Source organism: Asparagus officinalis, chromosome 5 (genome assembly GCF_001876935.1).
Source record: "Asparagus officinalis chromosome 5, Aspof.V1, whole genome shotgun sequence".
Classification (NCBI taxonomy): domain Eukaryota; kingdom Viridiplantae; phylum Streptophyta; class Magnoliopsida; order Asparagales; family Asparagaceae; genus Asparagus; species Asparagus officinalis.
The window spans coordinates 128,228,811-128,251,123 of NC_033798.1; the positions used below are offsets into that span (position 1 = coordinate 128,228,811).

A 22,313-nucleotide genomic window follows, 5' to 3' on the forward strand; every position below is an offset into this window, starting at 1 on the left:
ACTCAAAATTTTTAGCCTAAATAATGTCACTAAACCAGTTTTCTTTTGGATCACGAAAGTCTGGTTAAAAAAAAAACTGATTTAGTACAAAACTGGGCCAAGAGCAGCCAAGACTACTCTTGGCCCAATTTTATTCACTTTCCCAAACACATTCTAAGTTTTGATAATTAATTTTCTTTCTTTTCCAATATTCTTTCTAGATAAAAGTTAAAGAGGTGACTTTTTTTTTGACAACCCTGCTATTTGACGCGGGCGTGATGCATCACGCAAGAGAGGAGGGGGTCAGTGGGACCCACTGTTAGCCTCTCTTGCACGATGCATCACGCGCGCGTCAAATAGCTTTTCTGTTTTTTGGCGGGGATTTGGGGTGATATAGGTCAACTCAATATTAAATTTATCTTCTCCCACCTTATTTCAAGGGAAACAAAATACTAGAACTATAATTTTTCTCATAATCAAGCCTTCATACTTGAAACATGTAGCGTTTTCCTAATCAATCGTCCAAGAAAATTTTCTTATACGATCACCATAACAAAAACAGTGGAAGTACGCCTATCCGCTTACACATTTTGAATCAAAGCAACAAAACCCATAACAAGTTTGGCCTATACGAGTTACATAATTTTTCAAGTAATCAAGATAGAGGAACTAGTCTCAGCCTCTGCACAATGATATGAAGATTTATAACATACAGATATTTACACACCCATCGCCCATATCAATACCAATGAATTCTGCACAATGGGTGTTTCCGTCAGATGTAGAACCTATAGTCGACGAGTGAAGGATACTTGGCTTCCTTATCTGCGGAAATCTCAGATTTACTTGGTTTCATTATCTGCGGACGTCTCAGTTGATGATGGCTCGGCATTGTTTGAATTAGCGCTGTCGGAAGTAGAGGACTCTGGATTGTCGGGGTTAGAGTTAAAGGGCTTCTTGAACTGAATGAGGATCATGGTCATGTTATCGCATCCCTCTCCACCGGCTGTCGAGGGTGCCAAACACCTGTCGAGCACTCGTTCACACACTGCAGAGAGCTTCGTCTCCTGAATTTACATTCAGCTTGTGAGAACGAAATTATAATACTAGTATGCGTGTAAATACTAGGGTTAATTGCACACAGACCGCTCGTAGTATCTCTGTTTTGCAGTTACTACCCCTGAAATTTCATTGTTGCAAATAGACCCCTTTAATTAACTTTTTTTACTCTTTTACCCCTTGGTGAAATTTTGGCAGATATTGCCTCCGCGTGAAATTAGTGACTCTATCTGAGGGTAAAAGTGGGAAAAAAACCACGGGGCCTACCTGCTACAACAGAACTACGGGGGTAGTAAGTGCAAAACAGTGACAATACAGTGGCTCTATGTGCAACTATCCCTACATACTAAGTATAGCTATGATTTGATATGACTATGTGCAGCGCGTGCATGTATGGTTCAAGTGTCCATGTGTCCCTTCATTTGCGCACACACTATTTGTGGAGAAAGTATACAATGACACCAGTCTATAACATTATTAATGAAAAATGATACATCAAAGTGGTGTCTGGTCTATTACATTTACTAATGACGCACAAAACAGACGTCTACTCCTGGATTAGCACACACACTATTCGTCGAGAGATTAGGCAATGAGTCAATGACACCGGTCTATTACATTATTGATTGATGATTCATCAAAGAGATGTGCACTCTTGGATTAGCACACTCAATTTGCGGAGAAAGTATATAACATCAGTCTATTATTAATGATGCGTCAAAGACATATCTACTCTTAGATTAGTGGACTTAAAGGTCTGTGTACTAATCCACAGCTAGACAAAAACCACTGTTGTGCAACACCTATGCACAGAAGTTATTGGTGAAAACCATGGTGATCAAATAAGTTGGGAGAGCTAAAATTTGGGGAGAACAGTAGGTTCAAAAGCAAACAAAACAGACAAAATAGCAGTAACATTAAACAGAATGAAAAATTGATTACAGGATAACATAAGAACTGCAACATCTGAAGGCAAAACAGATGTAGCAGCAATAATAATTAAAAAAAAGACCTGAATAGCTAAATATCTCAATTTTTTCCTTCTTTCAGTTTTCTTAAAGCCACTGTCTGTGTTAAATTAGGAGCCAGGTGATACCAACGGTGAAAGGGTGCATGACAATGTGAGAGCAAAGAGCTATTGCAACGCAAGTGCCACAAGAGCACACAATAATAGGAGAGCAGAAGCCCCGAGGAAATGTAAATTAGAAACGCGAGGAAGGATTCAGAAAGCTAGTTGAATAGCAGGCACAATTTCCTGACAATTCATGACCATCCCACAATTTCCTGATGGTTCATGAACTTTTTTGTCATAAATAAAACAAATTATTCTTGGATAGAAGATAATATACGCCATTTATTTATGAGATACATGCCAACCTAAGCCACATGAGAGTGCTTAACCAGATAATCATCCTAAGAAAATTCAGCATGTTTATCACTTTTATTGTTCTCTCAGAATGGTTAAACTAGTAGCTCAACGGCCTATTTATCTGCATGACTAATCTCATAGTTGTCTTTGCTTTATGTAACCTGGTTAAAAAAAAGATGTAAACATCTAAAACTACTGATTACTTACAGTGTTTATATGTTCATGGATAAAATCCACAAGTTGCTGGCTTGACATGCAATCCCTAATAAACCATGAAATACGTCATCAGCAGTTAGCCAAAACCAGAATCGATGTATAAAATAAGAGAACAAGAGCTCACAGCAATAATTTCAAAAAAAAAAACCTTTGAACAGATGTGACCATTACTGCAAGCTACTGCCACTGATATGTGGACACTAATTTAGGACATTGCGGTAAAAGTCATTATCTTATATTATTATTATTATTATTATTATTATTATTATATATATATATATATATAGAGAGAGAGAGAGAGAAACTTATGTCAACTTAAGTAGACCGTCCACTAAAGTTTCTATCCATTGATGATACCTAGAGATCCGTGCATCATATGAAGAGACTTTTCATCAATGGATAGAAACTTTGGTGGATGGTTCACTTAAGTTGACATAATTTTTTCTCTTTCTCTCTCTCTCTCTCTATATATACTATTATAAAAGTGTGTGATGTTAAAATATTTCTTCCAAAAATGCCACTCCGAAACACATACATGCATACATCTCTAGCACATCCATACACGCATACATTAAGATATATACATACTTAATTTTTCATAACCTCCCTATTTTTATTACCATCAAATTTTCATTTAACCACTCACTAATAACATTCCCCCACTAAGTCTTGACATTACACACTAATAATAAAAAACGTTACAACTATTCCTCTTCCATAAATCACTATAAATTACTATAGAATCTTATCAAATTTCTCTAACCAAAATTCTAACTCTTAATCAAATTTTTTTATTCAGATTGAAAAGTAACGAGACACAACTACAACACTTACAAACCGCAAGAAGTGTGAGTGTGTCAATGGTAACATCACTGGTGGCGTACGATCGAATTGAATGAGAAGATGGTAATGGAAGCATCGGTGTAACACTTTAGAGAGCAGAGAAAAAATCGGTGAAGGCGACAAAGAAGGTGGTCCTGTATTTTATCAAAATTTGCAGTTGTTTCGGTCATAAACTAATTGGTTTTCCCCCTTCCATCTTCGTATATGTTTTTGCCTTAGCGTGTAAATTGGTTTCCAGCTCCTAGGTATGTTTGTAAATATGCTAAATTATTTGTATAGTCTGGTTGAATCTCTTAATGCATTATGCTTATTCTAGGGATAAAGAAAGCTTTGTCAATGACAACGCATTATAAGTGTAATTGCTTTCACTCTATATGTGTAAAGGGTTAATTTTTGTTCTATGGTCACTAAGGTAATACATTGATATTATTGGGTTATAAAGGACAAATAGAAAGCGCAGAAGATCAATTTAGAAAATGATATAGTTAGTTGGTCCTGAGGATGCTTATAGAAAGGATTACTACTACAATTTAAGAGTATTATTAATTTTCTGCTATTAATCTACTATTTGAGTATAATAGTTAATGTATGATAATTATAATACTTATTAATATCACATTAATATATAATATTTATATGAATTATTAAATATGTGCAATTATCAAATATAATATGAGTAAAAAGTTATTTATTTACCAATTCAAATAAATAAATATATAATATAACATTTACAGTAATATAAAAAGTTATCAACTTTTTATTATTCCACTGTCTTCTTAACCCCCATTTCATTAAGGAACTCATTCATGAAGGGTTACCCATTTCTCCATTAACCATTTGTAAATTGCATTATTATAACAAATAGGGAAAATTGTACATAATTCCCTCTTCTGTATCTTGAGTTGCACTAAATCCTCCTCAATATACTAGCACTTAAAACCCTTGAAATGTAATTTTAGAGATATAAAAATTATAAGTATCAAATACAAATTGGGGGACACTAAGAGCTAATAATAAACTAGAGGAGGTTTAATAATTTCTAGAAAGATAATTTCAAAATGACATCCCTCTCTCTCTCATGTAAATGTACTTGAGCTTGTTGCTTTACAAGTAGTTTATATTTAATAATAGAAACATGTGTAAGCTAATTTTCTATGCAGAGAGTTATTGTTTCCGATAAAAATAACTTATTCATATCCTCCTACAAATATACACATTTAATCTTTATGCATTAAGTCTCATTTCATTGAATAAATATTAATTCTTTATTAATACAAATATACACATTTAATCTTTATGCATTAAGTCTCATTTCATTGAATAAATATTAATTCTTTATTAATTACTATAATATGCATTAAGTCTCATTTCATTGAATAAATATTAATTCTTTATTAATTACTATAATATCTTAATAACTATTAACTTTCTAACCTAATAGAACCAAAAGAACTCCAAAATTTTGATCAACAAGCGTGCCTACGTGCAACGCACGTACGATACTAGTTAATACTAAATACAGAATGCAATGGAACCCTCAGTGCTGCCAACACGAAAGAAAATTTTCCCACTATCTTAACGATTACTTCAGCAATACATATAAACCCAACTTATAAAATTCTTAAGTCAACAAGTATTAACATGAAATATATTTTTAATCACTTATATGTATTGTACCCTTTTTCTATTCAATACTTTAGTCCTGCTATGAATTATACGAAATAGATTTTAGAATATAAGCATGATCATGAAAAACAATCATAATTCTGCCACCCTCTGATCAAATATTAAGTAGTTAGAAAGCAGTAGTGTATGATACCACAAGATTAATCTTTTAAGATATAGGACACCAGAACCAAGAAACTACATAGAAATCCTTACCAGATGCCATCACAAGCTAAAACAATAAAGTCATCATCCTCACAAAGTTCCACCTAATACACAAAAGACAAAGGATATGAGCCTGAGACCATTTCTTCAGACATCTCAGCAAAGAAGGCGGTTATCAGATAAGACCTCTTTTTAAGTTTTAGGGTAAATTGCAGGTAGCCTCCTCATCTATATGTTGAGCAGCATTAAAGACTCAACTATTTTACTAGCACTTGCCACCCCTAAATTTGCATTTTGAGAAGAATAAATTGCAGATACCCCCCTCTCCCTTGACTTGAGGGGTGGAAAGTGCTAGTAAAATCGTTGCAGGGTGGAAAGTGCTACTCAACATACAGATGAGGCGAGTTATTTGCAAGTTACCATAAGTTATATAAAACTAATATCACACAGAAGCATGCAAAAAAGTACTGTGTTTATATCTGGATTGGCGGTAACAATTTGCTTTTCAGCTGGCAAAAATTTGTTCTGCTTGAATTCCATGTCTCCTGCAACCCAAATAGCTAAAAGCTAAGATGCCAATCCACCAATATATCCAAATAATTAAGTTCCTGTTGGAAGGTATAGAAATACCAATTGCTCTTGCCAGGTTCAAGCTTCCATTTACTCGTCCTGCATGGATAAAGCCTCCAGCTTTCAGAATTCTCTCTCTCTCTGCCTCAAGCTCAGGCTTGTGATCCCTCGACAAATTATAAGCCTGCAAGAAGAAAATCAAAATTATCATATAAATTTCATGTATACATTAACACTCTACAGCTCTTCCCGGGGGGCGAAAATAAATACCTGGCCCTTCCTTGAAATTACACAGCGAGAATCACCAGCATTTGCAACAATAAGTTGATTGTTTCTAATGACAGCCACACAAGCGGTGCTTCCTGATGTGGGTCCAGAAAAATCAGAGTGGGGTCCCTGGTGGCAAAGATTGGAACAGCAGCTTTGTCAAAATTATGGGCTGGGTATAATAAATTATTATTAAAAACATGGTCATCAAAAGGCCATATAAGAATGCATATAGCCAGTTGCTACCTCAATAAGAAAGAAAATAAAATTTTAAGCACCGTGTTATTTTCCTTTAGTAAGAATGATTGAAGTCGACTACTTTCTTAGAATATCAAAATATAAACCTCAACTCTCACCACGACCTCGGAGTTTTGGTGTAATAATTAGAGAGATTTAATTTAAGAGGGTATCAGAACAACTCAGGTTCAAATCCCACTAGCCACAAATTTAAAGTGGTTTTTCTAATTATTAATATTGTTGCGTGAGTCTAGGTTTTCGGCCCATAAAAAAGGGCGCTCAACCTGCTGGGGCATGTTATAATATAAAAATATAAACCTCAACTCTCACCACAACTTTGGATTTCTGGTCTAATGGTTAGAGGGACTTAATTTAAGAGAAAATGTAATATGCTCCCTTTAACACCCTCTAATGCTAAAATTGGCAAACATGAAATTTGAGGAACAAACGTGTGCCCTCAGGGGGGGTTGCTCAAATTCAGTCTATCTCCTTAGTTAGCGACTACATGAATGTGTAACTAATACCAGTTAATTATAAGTTATAACATATTTGCTATGGCAATTTTCACAAAAATACCCTTGTTATGTGTCGAAAGTACCCTCACAGAGAAATATAACATATTGATGTTAAAATGTTTTCTAGGTGTACCTCTTCAAATGCCCATTCATCTCGTTGATCATGGGAATCACCAGCCTTCGGAGACCATATGAAGCCTTCTATCATACCAGTAAACTTGTTTATCTTATCTCCCAATACAGCTAACTCCCTCCATCCTCTCTGCCCACGCATCATCTCGTCCATTCTGAAACAAAGACAAATAAATGCACGCATGACATGCATTTTAGCTTTGAACAACCAAAAATGCTCCTTCGATGTAGTTAATGAATGAGGCATAACATTGTTCCAAGTTATAAAAAAGTGGAAATGAAAACCAAAAGTAACAGTGGAATACCTGAAGAAAGATTTTTGTATGGAAACACCTAAATCACCAGCTGAAGAAGCTTCATTCTTGAGCACCTGAGTGTGCAGATATTTTGCGCAGAATTTAGCAACTACTTTTCCTGAAAACACAAAAGATATAAGGTAAGGCCCATGCTATCCCGATTTAGCAAACCGCAGTATGGACATTTGAAAATATAACCAGATCACATCATTTACTTTGAATGCTAAGGTTCAAGCATGCCAACATGAAAATGACAGCTAAATAGAACATTTTATAACATCAGCTTTTCAAAGCCTCTTTTTGCCAAAGCAAACCGAGCAAAACATTTCATAACCTCTTTTCTTAATCAAGCAAGACTATTCCTTAGCTTCTACGCTAGAAAACTGAGTCATGAAATTTGAACCAAATGGATATTGAAGCATTAGGCAATAGGAAATGATTCACAGTTAAACATGAGAAAAATACCAAATTCGTAAAATATCGTGTTATACTCAGAAGCCACATAGTTAGATATAGAAGCACATCTGCGCAAATGAGCTAATATGTATGAATACAGGAATACAAATATACTACATGCAAGTTATCCTTGAAATGATGCATTACCAAATGAGTGGAAGATTGTATACAACCAAGGGTCATACAAGGTTAATTCAAATACTCCATCGTTGGTGTATAGTAGCAATCCTGAGGCAGCATCCTCGATATATGCCTTCTGAACAATGGTGAAAATGTAAACCACTATCGTGTGACAATTAAGTTAGGTTCCCACATTCTAGTGCAAAAAAAAGATTAGTTTATAGGACCTCAAATGACCATACTCCAGTGTGCAATATGCTAGCAGGTCCAGGCACCAACCATTTAAGCCATATATTGTACTCAATAAGACAGGCTCTAAATATTCTATATAGATCATGAATCACTTTATAAATAGGTCAATTCTCATCCGCGACCTCCCACTATCCATGATATCCCTTGTTTTCTGCTGTGAAGGGCTCCTCAATGAAGTACAAATACCAATTTCCTCGCACAAATGCATGTGCCTGCAGTTACCTACAATGGGACCTCCATCCCTGAGTGAAGAGAGGGAAGCATGACAACAATTTCTCCTCTCTTGACCAGATCTTTATAGGTTTGCTCTCCATATCTAAGGAATGCAGTTAGTAGACTTAGTTTATCCAAAGCCAATCAAAATTTATAATGTAAGATGTGTTTATTTGCTAGACAGCACTAAACTTTTGAATTAAAAAGGTAAACGTTATAAATCAAGCAAATTACATCAACCACAAAGACACCTGATGTGGGCAAACCACAAATTTTAGATGTGTGAAGAATTTGGTAACACCTAACAATGATCATACCAAGAATGCCAATAATGTGAAAAGAACAAAAGTAAAAGGCATTCAGTAGGTTATATGACGCTCATAAATGCCAAATGATAGGAGCAGATGGTTCAAATATAAAATGAGCTTTAGAAAGAAAGAATACAAAGGACTTCAGGGAAAATGTGCAGTAAAAAATTAGTAAAAACTAAAAAAAAGGACAGAGAACGTAAGCTCACCTCCATGGCCATCAAAAACGCCAAAAAATGAAGTGGAATCATCAAGATCAGGCAGTGCGGTATGCTGAAGAAAAAGAACATGTAAGCAGACAAATTAGCACATAATGAGATTGATAAGAAAGTAGAACATAGAAACAAATAACATCATGAATGTATATGGCTCATAATATCATACTTTGAAGTAACTCAAACAGAAAATACACGAAAAGGACTTCTCAAAGAAGCCATGCCATTGATTTTATTATGCAAACCCTTCAACCATTAACGCCTAGTGCATGTCTTTGATTTAATGTATGAAAATTGACATTTGATGAGAATCCTATTCAAGCACAGTTGTCACTGTAACTACAACACGTGGTAGTCTGGCATATGCAGATTATAGTGTAACTACAAGGCATTTGATGAAAATCCTATTCAAGCTCACATTTTAATTTGAAAAAGGCCTTTGAAGAAGTGAACAATTAGAAAGTGGACGAGTCCAAAATAAGATTTAAACAGAGTATCGCTTGACACCTCATGTGACATGTTAACAACAGTAAGTATCACGCAAGACATCAAAGGTTGAATTTGAAAGCATAAATATTCTAACTCACCGCATCTTCCATTGTTGCACGCCATCCTTGCATGGATGATAACCCGAACCTAAGCTTGGAATTCTCGCCATCTTCAGAAAACTTCTCAGTTTTTGGAGTGCTGAGATATATTCCCATTTTTATGTCGGGTAAACCTGAAAGTTTAAAATACCCTACTTCAGGACAATGAAAATTGAATTTTGATAACAGATAAAATAAAATTTAAGATGGAAAGATAAACAGCATACCTGTCTTATATATTTAATAGAAATCCGCCGTAGATGATGTCCACACGATATGACTGAGTTAGAGGGTAAATCCAGAGCTTCACAATTTTGAAACAAAATAAATTAGATCTCCTGTCATCAGATAGTAAGAAAATATTGTTCATTAACAATCAGCCAAAAAACAAGCAACAGAGAACTCTTCAAAGCGCATAAAAAGAGAAAATTTTGCAATATCCTCTAACCTAATTTAGATTGTACTGAATTGATTTTTTTTCCTGATTGTTTATCACTGAGAAAATCAAGTGTTAAAAGTGGAATCTGCACTTGTTGATATGTGAGATAAGAAAAGCCATATCTTTTCTCCATTATCAAAAGTATGGATTGTTAACAAAAGATGAAATTTGCAGAGTAGAATAAGGAATACCAAACTAGAAGGAACCATGTCTATGCCACCAACATGAAGAAGCATAAGCACAACAACAACAACAACAAAGCCTTTTATCCCAAATGTTTAAGGTTGGCTACATGAATCTTATTCTTCCATTCCATTCTGTTATGGGTTATCTTCTCTATTAAATTAGTCATAATCATATCCTTCCTAACTGCTTCCAACCAAGTCCTTTTGGATCTACCTCTAGATCTCTTAGCCCCATTAACTATAATATTATCACTTTTCCTAATCGGTGCACTAGGAAATCTCCGTTGTACATGACCAAACTATCTTAATTTATTCTCTCTCATTTGTCACCAACAAGAACAACCTCTAATTTACTACGAATGTACTTATTTCTTATCCTATCTTTTAATGTGTAACCACAAGACCATCGCAACATTCTCATTTCTGCTACACTCATTTTTGCACATGTTATTTTTTAATTGCTCAACACTCAGACCCATAAAGCATAGTTGGTCTTATAACCGTTCTATAGAAGTTTTCCTTTAGTTTCGTTAGTATTTAACGATCACATAAGACTCCCAAGGCGCTCCTCCATTTCAACCATCCCGATTTGATTCGATGTACAATAACATCCTCTATCTCATCATCATGCCTAATAATTGATTCTAAATAACGAAAATGATTAGTTTTAGGTATTTCTTGACCATCAATATGCACTACAGACTCCTTTCTTTTCTTAACTTTACTAAAACTACACTTCATATATTTTGTTTTGTTCCACTAATTCTAAAATCTTTAGATTCAAAAGCTTATCTCCATCTTTCTACCTTAAAAACTATATATCTTCTAGCTTCGTCAATTAATACTATATCATCTATAAATAACATACACCATAGGAATTCATCCTGCATGTGCCTAGTAAGTTGATCCATAACTAATGCAAAAAGATAAGGGCTTAAAGCTGACCTCTGGTGTAAACCTATGGTAATAAGAAACGACTTAATCTCTCCTTCATTAGTTCGTACTCTAGTTGTTACTCTATTATATACATATCTTTAATCACATCAATATATAAACTAGATACATATTTCTTTTCTAAAACCAACCACATTACCTCTATATGCACTATTATAAGCTTTTTCTAAATCAATGAAAATCATATATAGATAATTTCTCTTCTCTATATCTCTCCATCAATCTCAAATTATGTATAGATTCCATAGTTGACCTCCTGGGCACAAAACCAAATTGATTTTTAGATATACTTATCTCATTTCTTAGTCTTTGCTCAATTACCCTATCCCAAAGTTTCATAATATGACTCATGAGTTTTATGCCACGATAATTTCAACAATTTTGTATGTCTTCTTTATTCTTATATATCGATATCAAAGTGCGAATCCTCCACTCATCAGGCATTCTCCTCGTCTCGATAATCTTATTAAATAATTTAGTTAATCATCCAAAACCTATATCTCCAAGACATCTCCAAACTTTAATAGGTATATCGTCCGGTCCTACGGCGCTTCCACTTTTCATTTTCTTTAGGGCATCTTGGTGAAGTAGCATAAGTATGAAATCTAAAAGTAGATATTTCACAAAGTGGGTCTTGAAGGAAAAAGAAAGAAAGAAAATTGCGAAAGTCCAGATGCATTAAAAACTTAGCACGAAAAACTTGAGTATTAACTATAAGTTAATGAAGCTCACAAGAAACACTTCAATCTTTATAGATAGGATAATACTACATTACTACTAATACGCCCTCAAAAGAAAGGGGGAAAAAGTGTCCCTACGAATGTGGCTCCAACTTTTATGAACATAGTAAGGAATTGAGGAATATTAACAATCATAAGCATTATTTCGAATCAGGCATACAAATTTCTTTGGTTCAGTCTTCATTCATGGCACCCACGAATGCCATCATCAAGAATTACCCTCCAAGTTAACACATTTATCCAAGATTTAAGCAATGAGTTGGAATTCTCTTTGCATGCTGAAGTGAGCAAAGGTCAACAAAGTGATGTATACTTCTGTTGTGCAAACATGTGGATTCTGCATTGCCTATGAGGTATTATGTGTGGCCAAGGAGAGTGACACAGTCCAACCTATCTCCCTCCTTCCTACACGTAGTCGTACACATGTACATGTATATCTCATAATAGTCACATAAATACCTCATGTATGAACATGGTTTAACTTTAAAACATAAAAAATCACTGTTGTTTTTGTCCTCCCTCCCTCCTTGCTCTTTTTTTTACTCTTTATTTGGTGGTGCTGGGGATTTGGGGTGTTTGATCGTAGAGGTTACACATCAAATTGAATGTGCATCTCTAGATGAAACATTCACATATTTATCAACCTGATCTGATTCTTTTTAATTTAAATGCACTAAATAAGTTGACTAACAGAATTATAAACCTTAAGAAGATAGGGAATATATCAGAAAAGTCATTTTGAGACATGTACGCAAAAGTTTAGTTGTGCCTTTGCTATACGTGCATCAACCAAAGATTCTGGCAGATACGATAAGAACGCAACTGTTCGCGTATATTTGTTTGTGTGGGAACATCATTTCTGCAAAAATACACAAAAGAATCAAACTATTGATATTATTAATAATGTAAGAACAAGCAAATACATGCAATAGACAACACAGAGACATTTGATTTTCTTTGTAACTTCAATAAATATCATTCTAGGTGTCTAGACACATCCACACATTACTAATCCAACATGCTACATAATAATATAAGCAGATATCAACTGGGGAATCTTTTTTCTCTGTACGGCAGCCACAACAGATTAAAGTTTGTACATATTATGACAAACACTGCTGAAGCTCAGTAAGGTCATCAATGCTATTGACTTTATGAAAGTAAAAAAAGACAACTTTGATGATCTCCCCCCCCCCCTAAAAAAAGTTCTAAATTAAACAAATTTTTTGTTCCAGGTAACAATTTCGAGTAATGTTCAGAGTTTTGATGTAATGAAGGAGACTCTAAGATGTTATGAAAATCCTGAGGTTCAAATCTTACCAGGCACGCATCTGGAGCGAATTTTTAAAAAAGAAAAGTAACACTGGTCAATAGCACATATTCGCTCAAAATGTGGGGACATGTTATGAGTATAAATTGTTACTCTTGAAAATCACAATAACTCTGGAGTTCTAGTGTAGTAAAAGGGACTTTAAGATGAAATCTATACTGATTCATTTCCTAGGTCGATTAGGTGGCTGAAAAGTCTGTCATAGAATAGAACCAGTCTATTAGCGTGAAAGTAGGAACAATCCTAAACTGAAACCTAATCAAACAGCTAACAGAAACAGATTCAACATCCACAATATGAAATTACTGCTGCGGCACATAATAGATAGGTAAACTACAGATCAATGTGCCAATAATTGATCAAAGATATGTCGTAATAGATATTGGAAGGAGAAGAGATGGTCATAACAAAAGGTTATTTTGTAAACAAAATTGCATCTTTTGACATCACACTACATAGTGTCATAAATACAATGTATCACTTTAACATTCAGAGGATTCTGTTACTGAATGAAAGATAACTCTGATAATGAAAAGTAAATAATTGAACTAAAAATTAGGGTATCATTACTGGCTTAATTTGTTCCCTTGAGTCCACTGTTTCTTTACTATCTTTGTCACTTCAATGCCAAATGCAACCACCAAAATATATGGACTTGTCAATCATCAAGTATAGTTTGGAACAGGTTAATTTGTCTAGTTGAAAAAACAGCCACAACATCTACCTCAACGGAATCCGAAGTAATATATCCGAAGTCGAGCTATTCCCCTCGACAACAGCGCAAACTCAAATCATGAAACTCAATGGGATATAAATACTGCTTAAAATTACAGTATTACACCAAATTATATCACTCTTAAGGCGACTAATAATAGCACAAATGCAATGACATCTAAACCCTAAGACAACTTAAAACTCATAATCTTGAATTCAAAGTATCTATCTCGACCAAAGTCCACATCGAAGTATCTAAGCCAATCGATCCAAACTCACCCGAAAATGGATACTTTGACTCGCAATTTGAACTCACATAATTTCTTCTGCGGCGAACTCCGTACCCCTGAATCACAAATTTCATCGAGTTCAAGGAGCCCGTTTAAATGCTAACTAACAATCTAAAACCCTATGTACACGGGATTCATCACAGTCAATTCACCCAAGTAATACCCATTTCAGATAAATAAATCCAATTATCAAGAAGCCTACTAAATACACTAAATTACTAAACTAAAACACGCAAGAAAGACACCCATATCAAAAACCCATTTCATGAAATTGATATAAGATACACAGTTACTGATCCAAACACAACAATTCCCTCAAAAAAATCGAAACCCATTTCAGATAATCAATTTATTTACAGATCTCGACAAAAATACACCCAAAAATAATTAGAAAATGACAACTCACATAATAGATGAGAGATCCGAGCCAAGAACCCAGCAGAGAATTGAGATCCAAAGTGGAGAATTCTCTAGAGATAAAGAGAAGAGTCCACAAGAGTTCTGAGAAGGCACAGGCGCTTGAGCAGCCAGGGCTGAGATTTTTTTTTTTTAATCAATAATTGCCTTTAATTCTTTATATATTTTTTAGATATAAATGTAATAGTGTTCTCTGGATTTGCTCTTGGCTATTTAACATCGAACGTTAGTTATCAACGATTCATTTTGAGACGCGTATTGAAGTTGTCGGGTCATTACTTTCTCGTCATGACGACGTTTTTTGTTGGAAAGAAGTAACATTGATTATATAAGGTCATTATCCACTCCTAAGATCTTTTGGGCTTTATCTTTTTCTTCTTGTTTTTTTTTTTTTTTTTGTAATAAACAGAAAAAGAACTAATTTAGAGGAACTGATCTAGGAAGAGAAATTACGCCGTCTTTAAGCATTCCCCACAATTCAAAAGGTGGGGAGGAGAAAACATGGAACTCCGATGAGTCAACATTGCGCCTCATGTATGCACTGCACATCGATTACCCTTTCTTCAAATATGGTATATCTTGTATTGCCACTGCCGCTCCAACAAGTTTTGAATTTTCTGAAGAATGTTAAAATTTTGGTCCACAAACTCAAAAGAAGCCATCAAGCGTACCACCATTTTGGCGATCTGTTTCCAATAAAACCTTTGGTGGCCCTTGTCTCGAGCCAAAATCAGTCCTTTCCAAATCGCTCAAAGCTCATGTTGCGAATCATGAATGCAATTCATCATTAAATTTACCAAATTATTCCCAAATCCGATCGCATGAAGTAAACCGCTTCAAGAAATGGCTAGTGAATGCGATCATACGCCTTTTTTTTAGATGAATCTCGGTAATCATGTCCCCTTTTCGACTTATTTTTTGAGCAAGAGAATGAATAGCTTCCTATGTGATCACAATGTTACTTGTAGTATGGCGTCCTCGAATGAAATTGGACTAAGTCGGAGCTACAATCTTGACAATCATGCGCCCTTCAAAGGACGCATCTCGAGGCATTTGCTGTTCATGAAGTCTTGTTTTGGGCAACTTCTAATAAAAAAGTTTTCCCAACTCTGCACTTATATATCCTCACTTGTTTTTGGCAGCATATGTATATACCCTAAGTTTTTAAAACTTGCATTATTTACCCTCATTTATTTTGACAACACTTACATAACCTAAAGTTTTTAAAAACATGCATTTATATACTTTAAAGTTTTAAACATGTGCACTTTAACACTCTAAAAATTCAAAACTTACATTTAAATGTCCTTTAAGTTTTCATAATTGAGGTTATTTACCTGCAAGTGTTAAATTTAGAGCACTTAAGTGCATGTTTCTAAATATTTAGAGTATATACGGGTAAAATTAACCCATGCGATACCCTGACATTAGTATGAAAATGTCAAAAAAAAAAACTTGGTTTATAATTGCATAGTATAACCGTTCAGAATAAATAACATAGGCCAAAAAAACTCATCTACAATTTGCAATGTTGCGATATTGAAGAAAGGCAAAAGTAACATAGACATGTATTTCGGATCTATGATGTTTTGATAGTGGGCGAGTTTACAAATAAAGTAGGGATTTGGGGTTAATTGCTAAAAAAACTCTTTATATGACCCTTTGTTACATTATTATATATTTTTGCAGGGTATGATGGAGTATTTCGGGTTTATGATTAATTTCTAAAGTGGGTTGGCTTAAAAGAAAATTGAGTTAGCTTATCAGGTTTATAGATAAAAAAAACTTATTTATTTATTATCACTTATAATCACAGTGAACTGACATGCTGGAGCAGTGCAAAGTTTTAAAACCGTGGAGCATTATGTACTTCAGAAGAATTTTTAAAGCCATAGACTTAAAAGCAAATTGAGTTAAAATATTAGTTACTCATAGTCTCTTTTAACCACAAGCTATTGGGGCGTACTATAACATGAAAAGCGCTAAGCTACAGTGCTGACTTCAACAGTTTTAGGCTCTGTTTGGCAAAACTAGCTGAAAGCTGCGAGCTTATAGCTGAAAGCTGTCAAGCTAGCTGAAAACTGTGAAATTGTAGCCGAAAGCTGACAGCTGTGTAGCTAGCTGATTGACTAGAGCTGTTTGGCAAAAGAAGCTGTACAACTAGCTTAAATTTGTTAAACGACTAAAAAGATCATGCAATATTATTAATATAAAATTAAAATTATCAGGGGCAAAAACAGAAGAAAAAAATTGACAGCTCCTTTCCAACGACAAATGCTACTTGAGATAGCTTTCCAAAAGTTACTTGCAAAAGACACAATCTCTAAAATAATCTCCTCCTATTTTTTGTCACCAAACAGCTCTACTAGCTTATTGACCAAGTTAATAAGACACAAGCTCTTAGATAAGACACTTTTTTTGGTTGCCAAACAGTACCTTAATATATAGATAAAGAGCTAAAAAAACAAGTGAGATACATAATTATATGTTTCAAGAATTTCGGGGTACATAAGTGTTGCTATAAATAAGTGAGGATATATAAGTGCAAAGAAGGGAAAGGTGTATTTAAGTGTAATTAAGCCTTATTAAACTGTCATAAGTTCGAATAAACACATCTTACATAACGTTCAGACTAAATACTACAAAATTTGCCTATGTGGTATAGAAAATATTGCCAGTATTTAAATATTGATACATAGAAAATGACGTTCGTTCCCAATCGAAAATAAATAAAGAAGGACAACAAAAATTCTCCTGACAGTGCGCCTTCTTCTTTTTTTTTTTTTTTCCTTTCTGGTTTATAATATCTTGGGGTGAGCAAAGTCAGGATTAAACCGTTTTTTTTTTTTTTTTTTTTCCTTTCTGGTTTATAATATCTTGGGGTGAGCAAAGTCAGGATTAAACCGGACAAACCGATCGAACCGTTCGATTTGCGGCAATTCGGTTCGGTTTGATATTCGTTTCAGTTCGGATTGGGTCGGGTTCTGTCGGACCCGTCTTTACCGAACCGAACGGACACCAATTCCAGCGTTACCCAGTCAATTACCTCTCTTTGTGTAGGGCCCACGCGCGGCACCCATGTGATTAGTGTGACTCCCAATTTAATGCCAGCGTCTGCCTAAGAGTGAAAGGCCCAAACACCTATTTCAGATTAGTTTTTCGAATTTGAACTCGAATACTTGGTATTTGATAAATATTCATGAATATTCACGAATACTTATCGAATATCAAAGTATATTTATTTCGCTAAAGAGTTTAATTTTCAAATAGTATTAAAATTTATAAATAAAAATTATTTCTTTATAATATATGATGTATATATATTTAAATCAAAATTTTAATTAGAAAACAGATTTAAGATTATTTAAGTCTTAAAATTTATATATAAAATTTAAGTAGAAATGGTAAGTGGGTTAAAAATATGACATCATATGTGCAATAATACAAATAATAAGCTGTGATCAAATTTTAAACGAATATTTAATAGACAAACGAATCGAATATATATCTGGTTAAATTCTATTCGTTAATAAACTCGAATACTAAAAAATATTTGTTTAGTGATAAATGAACTATCGAATCGAATATGACCGAATAGTTATTCGAACAATTATCGAACCATTTATTAATTATTTGGTTCATTTCCACCCCTAATTGTGACCATTAAAATATCAATCAAATATTTATTTTTTTATTCATCTTCAATATCCAGTCGATAATATTTGTGACTCTCTTTTGTATTTCTCCATGGCCAGAACTTTCATTGTTGGAGCCATCGGATCATCCTTTTTTTAGCTGCTTGGTGAAACCCCCCAGAAAAAACTGACCGAACCGAACCGGAAAAAGCTTGTTCGGTTCGATTTGGTTCCAGCTCTAGTGCGGTTTGGCTTCGGCATGGTCAAAAATACTGAAGCCTACCGAACCGTGAAGCCTACCGAACCGATCGTTTACTCTCCCCTATTAATATCTATTATCTAATATTATTATTATAAAAAAAATTTAGGTGTTCTACCCTTATGTTAGTCACCTTTCTAAGAAATTTCAAACATATTCCAGAAGATTCACCTATAACTTCAAATAGCTTACAACTTAATAAAGATACAAATTTTGGAAAAGAACAAATACTGATCTAAGAACCATCGCCACTATTTCATAACAAACAAATCATCCATTATTTGATAACTACCTCCACCATTTCAAATCTATATTATTTCTCAAACACAGAAATTAGTATGCTAAGTTGGTGCTATAACAAAGTCTAATGGTAGAAAATACTAACATTAGTCTCATGATCGTGTTCATTGAAGTTCGCATAGAAATTCGTAATTTAGTGATTAAAAGAGGCTAAAAATAGAGTAGATATGTTGTGACAATACTTTCCATTTCTAGAGATTTCATGTCACATTGTTGCTATTCATTACCGAACTTATACCTTAGACTTATATTGTTTTGTTCAATGATATGTTTTACGTCTATTTATATTAGCTTAGGTGTTTATAGTATTATTTTTTTCGATCCTGCTTTTTAGCTCGCGCCCTCCCTAGCTCGCGCCCAACTCGCAGAGAGCGGAACAGGGGGGTGGGGCCCCTGGGGAGGGCGTGAGCCAAAAAGTATTTTCGTATTTTTTTTAATAAAAGTGGACAAGTATGTACTGTTCAAGCGTGCATCGTGTGCGATGGAGTGCTAGTGAGAAATTTATTGAAATGATAGCGGCCGAGTTTTCTTGTTTAGAGACCATCTTCTTTCTCAAATAAAAAAAAAGGTATGCGACAGATAAAATATATAAATAAAAAAGTTGGTTTAAGTTTCAATACTTTCCCCGAGAAAAAATTTTATAAGCTGAGAAAATTATGAGAGTTTAATATTTATATGCAAGTAAAAAACATAAATATTAATCTCTTGAAAAGAATAAATAGTCTTCATATGTTAATGACCAATTTTTTTTTTGATAAATATATATAGAATTCTAAAAGAATGGAGAAGATGGAGAAACTCTCGGTTTCAAGGGATATGAATGAATGTTTGATATATTTGAAGAAATTTTAAACTAAACCCGACATAAAAGAGAAGCTTATTAGAGCACCGGTCTATTATGTGTAGGGGTGCATTCGGTTTGGATACGACTCAGATATGATATTTATCATATTCATATTCGCTTACCCATCTCAGGTACAGACATGCGAAAATTTCATTTCTATATCCGCTAAATTCAGATATGGATATAGATATACATACAAATATATAAGCGGATATACATGCGGATACAAAACAAATATGAGAAAATTAGATAGTATTGAAAAAATACAGTTCATGTGAGGAGTTCATTAAATACGTTCATTATATCTAAAAAGCCAAGATTAGACATATTGATCATCAAAATTAACCTCAAATCCATAATGTAAGGATTAAAACTACATGACTATTTTGTACTCGGACATTTAAGATACGGTTCTAGATATTTCACGATAAAACCATATACATAATCATATCCTATTCAATTATAAATTTGAATAATCATATCCGTACCCTAATAAATATGGTTACGAATATTTTCTCACGAACGGATACGGTTTAGAACCGTCAATTAACTGAATAGGTTGCTTCCCCATCCCCCCTGTATCATATTTCAACGGCTAATAATCGTTGCTCAAAATATACCTATTTATCTATTTCTTTATTTTACTGACTACTTTTATTCAAAAAAAAAAAAAAAACGAAGCGAGCTGAACGAAGGTCGCCATCTTGACACGAGACAGGCCAATAATGAGAAAAGAAATGAACTAATTATTGGAGCAAAGGTTTTAGATTCTTGTCCCGGGCATAATTGGTATAATAGAACAATTAATGAATTCAAGATTCCTTTTTGCAACAGAAACTTGTCAAGCTGAGAAAATTCCACACCAGCGCATGCATAGAATAAATTCAATAATGAATGGGCCCACGCTTTACATAAGTAGTCACATTCTGATGAGATATGTCTCTTGAGATTAGGCTTTTAAGCCACTTTTCGAGGCTAAACATAGAAATAATTTCAGCTTGATCGAATTTGATCAAGGAGTCTGTCTGGGTACCTAACACTTAAAAAAGCGTCCTCTAATTTTTAAGCAAAAGAAACATCCTTGCTTGCTTCTTATTATTCAGCTGCCCTTTTAAGAGATTTTCGGTTAGTTGTAAATAGAGCTCCAACTATTTTGAGATGCGTTATTTCTCATAATTTATATATATATACATTTCGCCCTTCTATTTAGACAAAATTAATAAGAATGATTAGGATTTACTTCGATATATATATACATTTCGCTAAAACTCTGTCATTTGTTGATGCGAAGAATCGACTAACAAAATTGAGTCCATAGAAGTAGACTCAAGGACGAGCGCTTAGTGATCTCCTCTGATGTCTAACGCAGGCTCTTGCTGATGGTAGCCTGAGATACATAGAAAAAAAATGTTAGATCGACGGTGAGGGGCCGTCCACCAATGCCTCTCTGATGCCTAAGTTAGATTAATAATAAGTAGTCAGAACAGTGGATAAATCCGGGTTAGGATTTTAGAAGAGAAAGATCAACATCTATACGTGTCACCCTCCTGAGGGCCGTGGTTGTGATGACAGTTACTTGGTCTGCAAGCAGATTCACGCGGCAATACCTCGTTGGCATAAGATGGTATATATAGATCTCGTAAGTTATGAAAGTTATCAACTAGAGAAATTGAGTATTCGATCAATATCACCTCCGCATGATATGTGGAGGATAGTTATGATCAGAATCAATTATCTCCAATTAGACTAACCACCATAAAACCACTTTTACCTTTTATATAAATAAAAAACCATTCAGATATTAATATCATAACATAAATTATGTTTCCGAGTACACAGTAAACTTTAGGCAGGGTTAATTACAAACACACTATTGTAGGATCACCCAATTGCAAAGAGACCTCTTATAGTTCCATTGGTTTTGAATAGACCCCATATGTAGCTCTACTGGCTGCTAATAGACCCATTGTGTGAATTCTTTCTACTCTTAAAATCATTAAAAATGTTTGAGAACGCAGATAGATCCCTTATAGTTCTATTGTGAGGATAGACACTCAATCGCTATTTTTTTACCTTTAAAATAGTCGAAAAGTTCATTAAGAGGTGTATTTGCACTTATATTCGCAACAAGTAGACTTAGATGAGCTATTCGCAGCAAATAGAACTAAAGGAGGTCTCTTTGCAATTGGATGATAATACAGGGGCCTGTTCGCAATTCACCCTAAACTTTAACATTTAATTGTTATTTCGGTGGAAATCCAGCTCATAGTTTTTCCTGTTTGCCTTTTGGCTTTTGCTACCCACTCTTCCTCCTAATTTTATGCCGTTTGACCCTGTCCAATCAAGCCCAAAATTGTGGGCTCTTGATTAGTAAATGGGCCTTACGACCCACGACCCACGTACGCCACGCTGTCAGTCGCCGTTCCCGCAGACCAAAACTGCGAACAGCCAGCGACTTTCTTTTCTTCACTTGCAAGCTTCTTATCCCCAAAAAAAAAAAAAGAAACCCAAAAAATAAAAAGAAAAAGAAAAAAATGGCTTCGGATCGATGCTGCACATTTCTGGAGATCCTGATCGCGATCATCCTCCCTCCTCTCGGCGTCTTCCTCCGCTACGGCTGCTGCAGGGTGCGCAAATCAAACCCTAATTCTTTTTTTTTAGCCCGATTTCGTTTTCCCCAATTATTCGACTTGAAAAAAAAAAAATCTTCCAATTAATTTTTTTTGGGTGGTGATGGCAGCT

At 34.5% G+C, this 22,313-nt stretch overlaps 1 protein-coding gene across 5 annotated transcripts; it reads right to left on the minus strand.

Moving 5' to 3' along the window:
- LOC109841272 (probable protein phosphatase 2C 60) lies at window positions 485-14,682 on the minus strand. Of its 5 annotated transcripts, XM_020410185.1 has the most exons (14): window positions 14,523-14,658; window positions 14,106-14,172; window positions 12,486-12,641; window positions 9,692-9,768; window positions 9,465-9,598; window positions 8,872-8,935; window positions 7,323-7,431; window positions 7,019-7,172; window positions 6,137-6,262; window positions 5,927-6,050; window positions 5,765-5,841; window positions 5,348-5,400; window positions 2,615-2,669; window positions 485-1,046 (listed from the first exon to the last, which is right to left on the minus strand). In XM_020410185.1, the coding sequence occupies exons 5-14, from the start codon at window positions 9,579-9,581 to the stop codon at window positions 822-824; spliced, it is 1,104 nt and encodes a 367-aa protein (XP_020265774.1). In that variant the 5' UTR covers window positions 9,582-9,598; window positions 9,692-9,768; window positions 12,486-12,641; window positions 14,106-14,172; window positions 14,523-14,658; the 3' UTR covers window positions 485-821. The 5 variants fall into 5 exon arrangements, with proteins under 5 accessions (XP_020265774.1, XP_020265777.1, XP_020265775.1 ...); XM_020410188.1 differs by lacking the exon at window positions 14,106-14,172 and having other exon boundaries at window positions 12,563-12,641; window positions 14,523-14,682; XM_020410186.1 differs by lacking the exon at window positions 14,106-14,172 and having other exon boundaries at window positions 12,534-12,641; window positions 14,523-14,682.

Bases quoted from the DNA above. Each gene is read 5' to 3' on its own strand.
- LOC109841272 (XM_020410188.1), bottom strand. From the start codon at position 9,581: ATGGGAATATATCTCAGCACTCCAAAAACTGAGAAGTTTTCTGAAGAT. The intron at 7,432-8,871 runs GTGAGCTTACGT...TTGTGTTTTCAG, and splicing joins CGTTTTTGATGGCCATGGAG to GAAAAGTAGTTGCTAAATTC. The intron at 1,047-2,614 runs GTAAGTAATCAG...ATGTAAATTCAG, and splicing joins TCCATGAACATATAAACACT to GAGACGAAGCTCTCTGCAGT.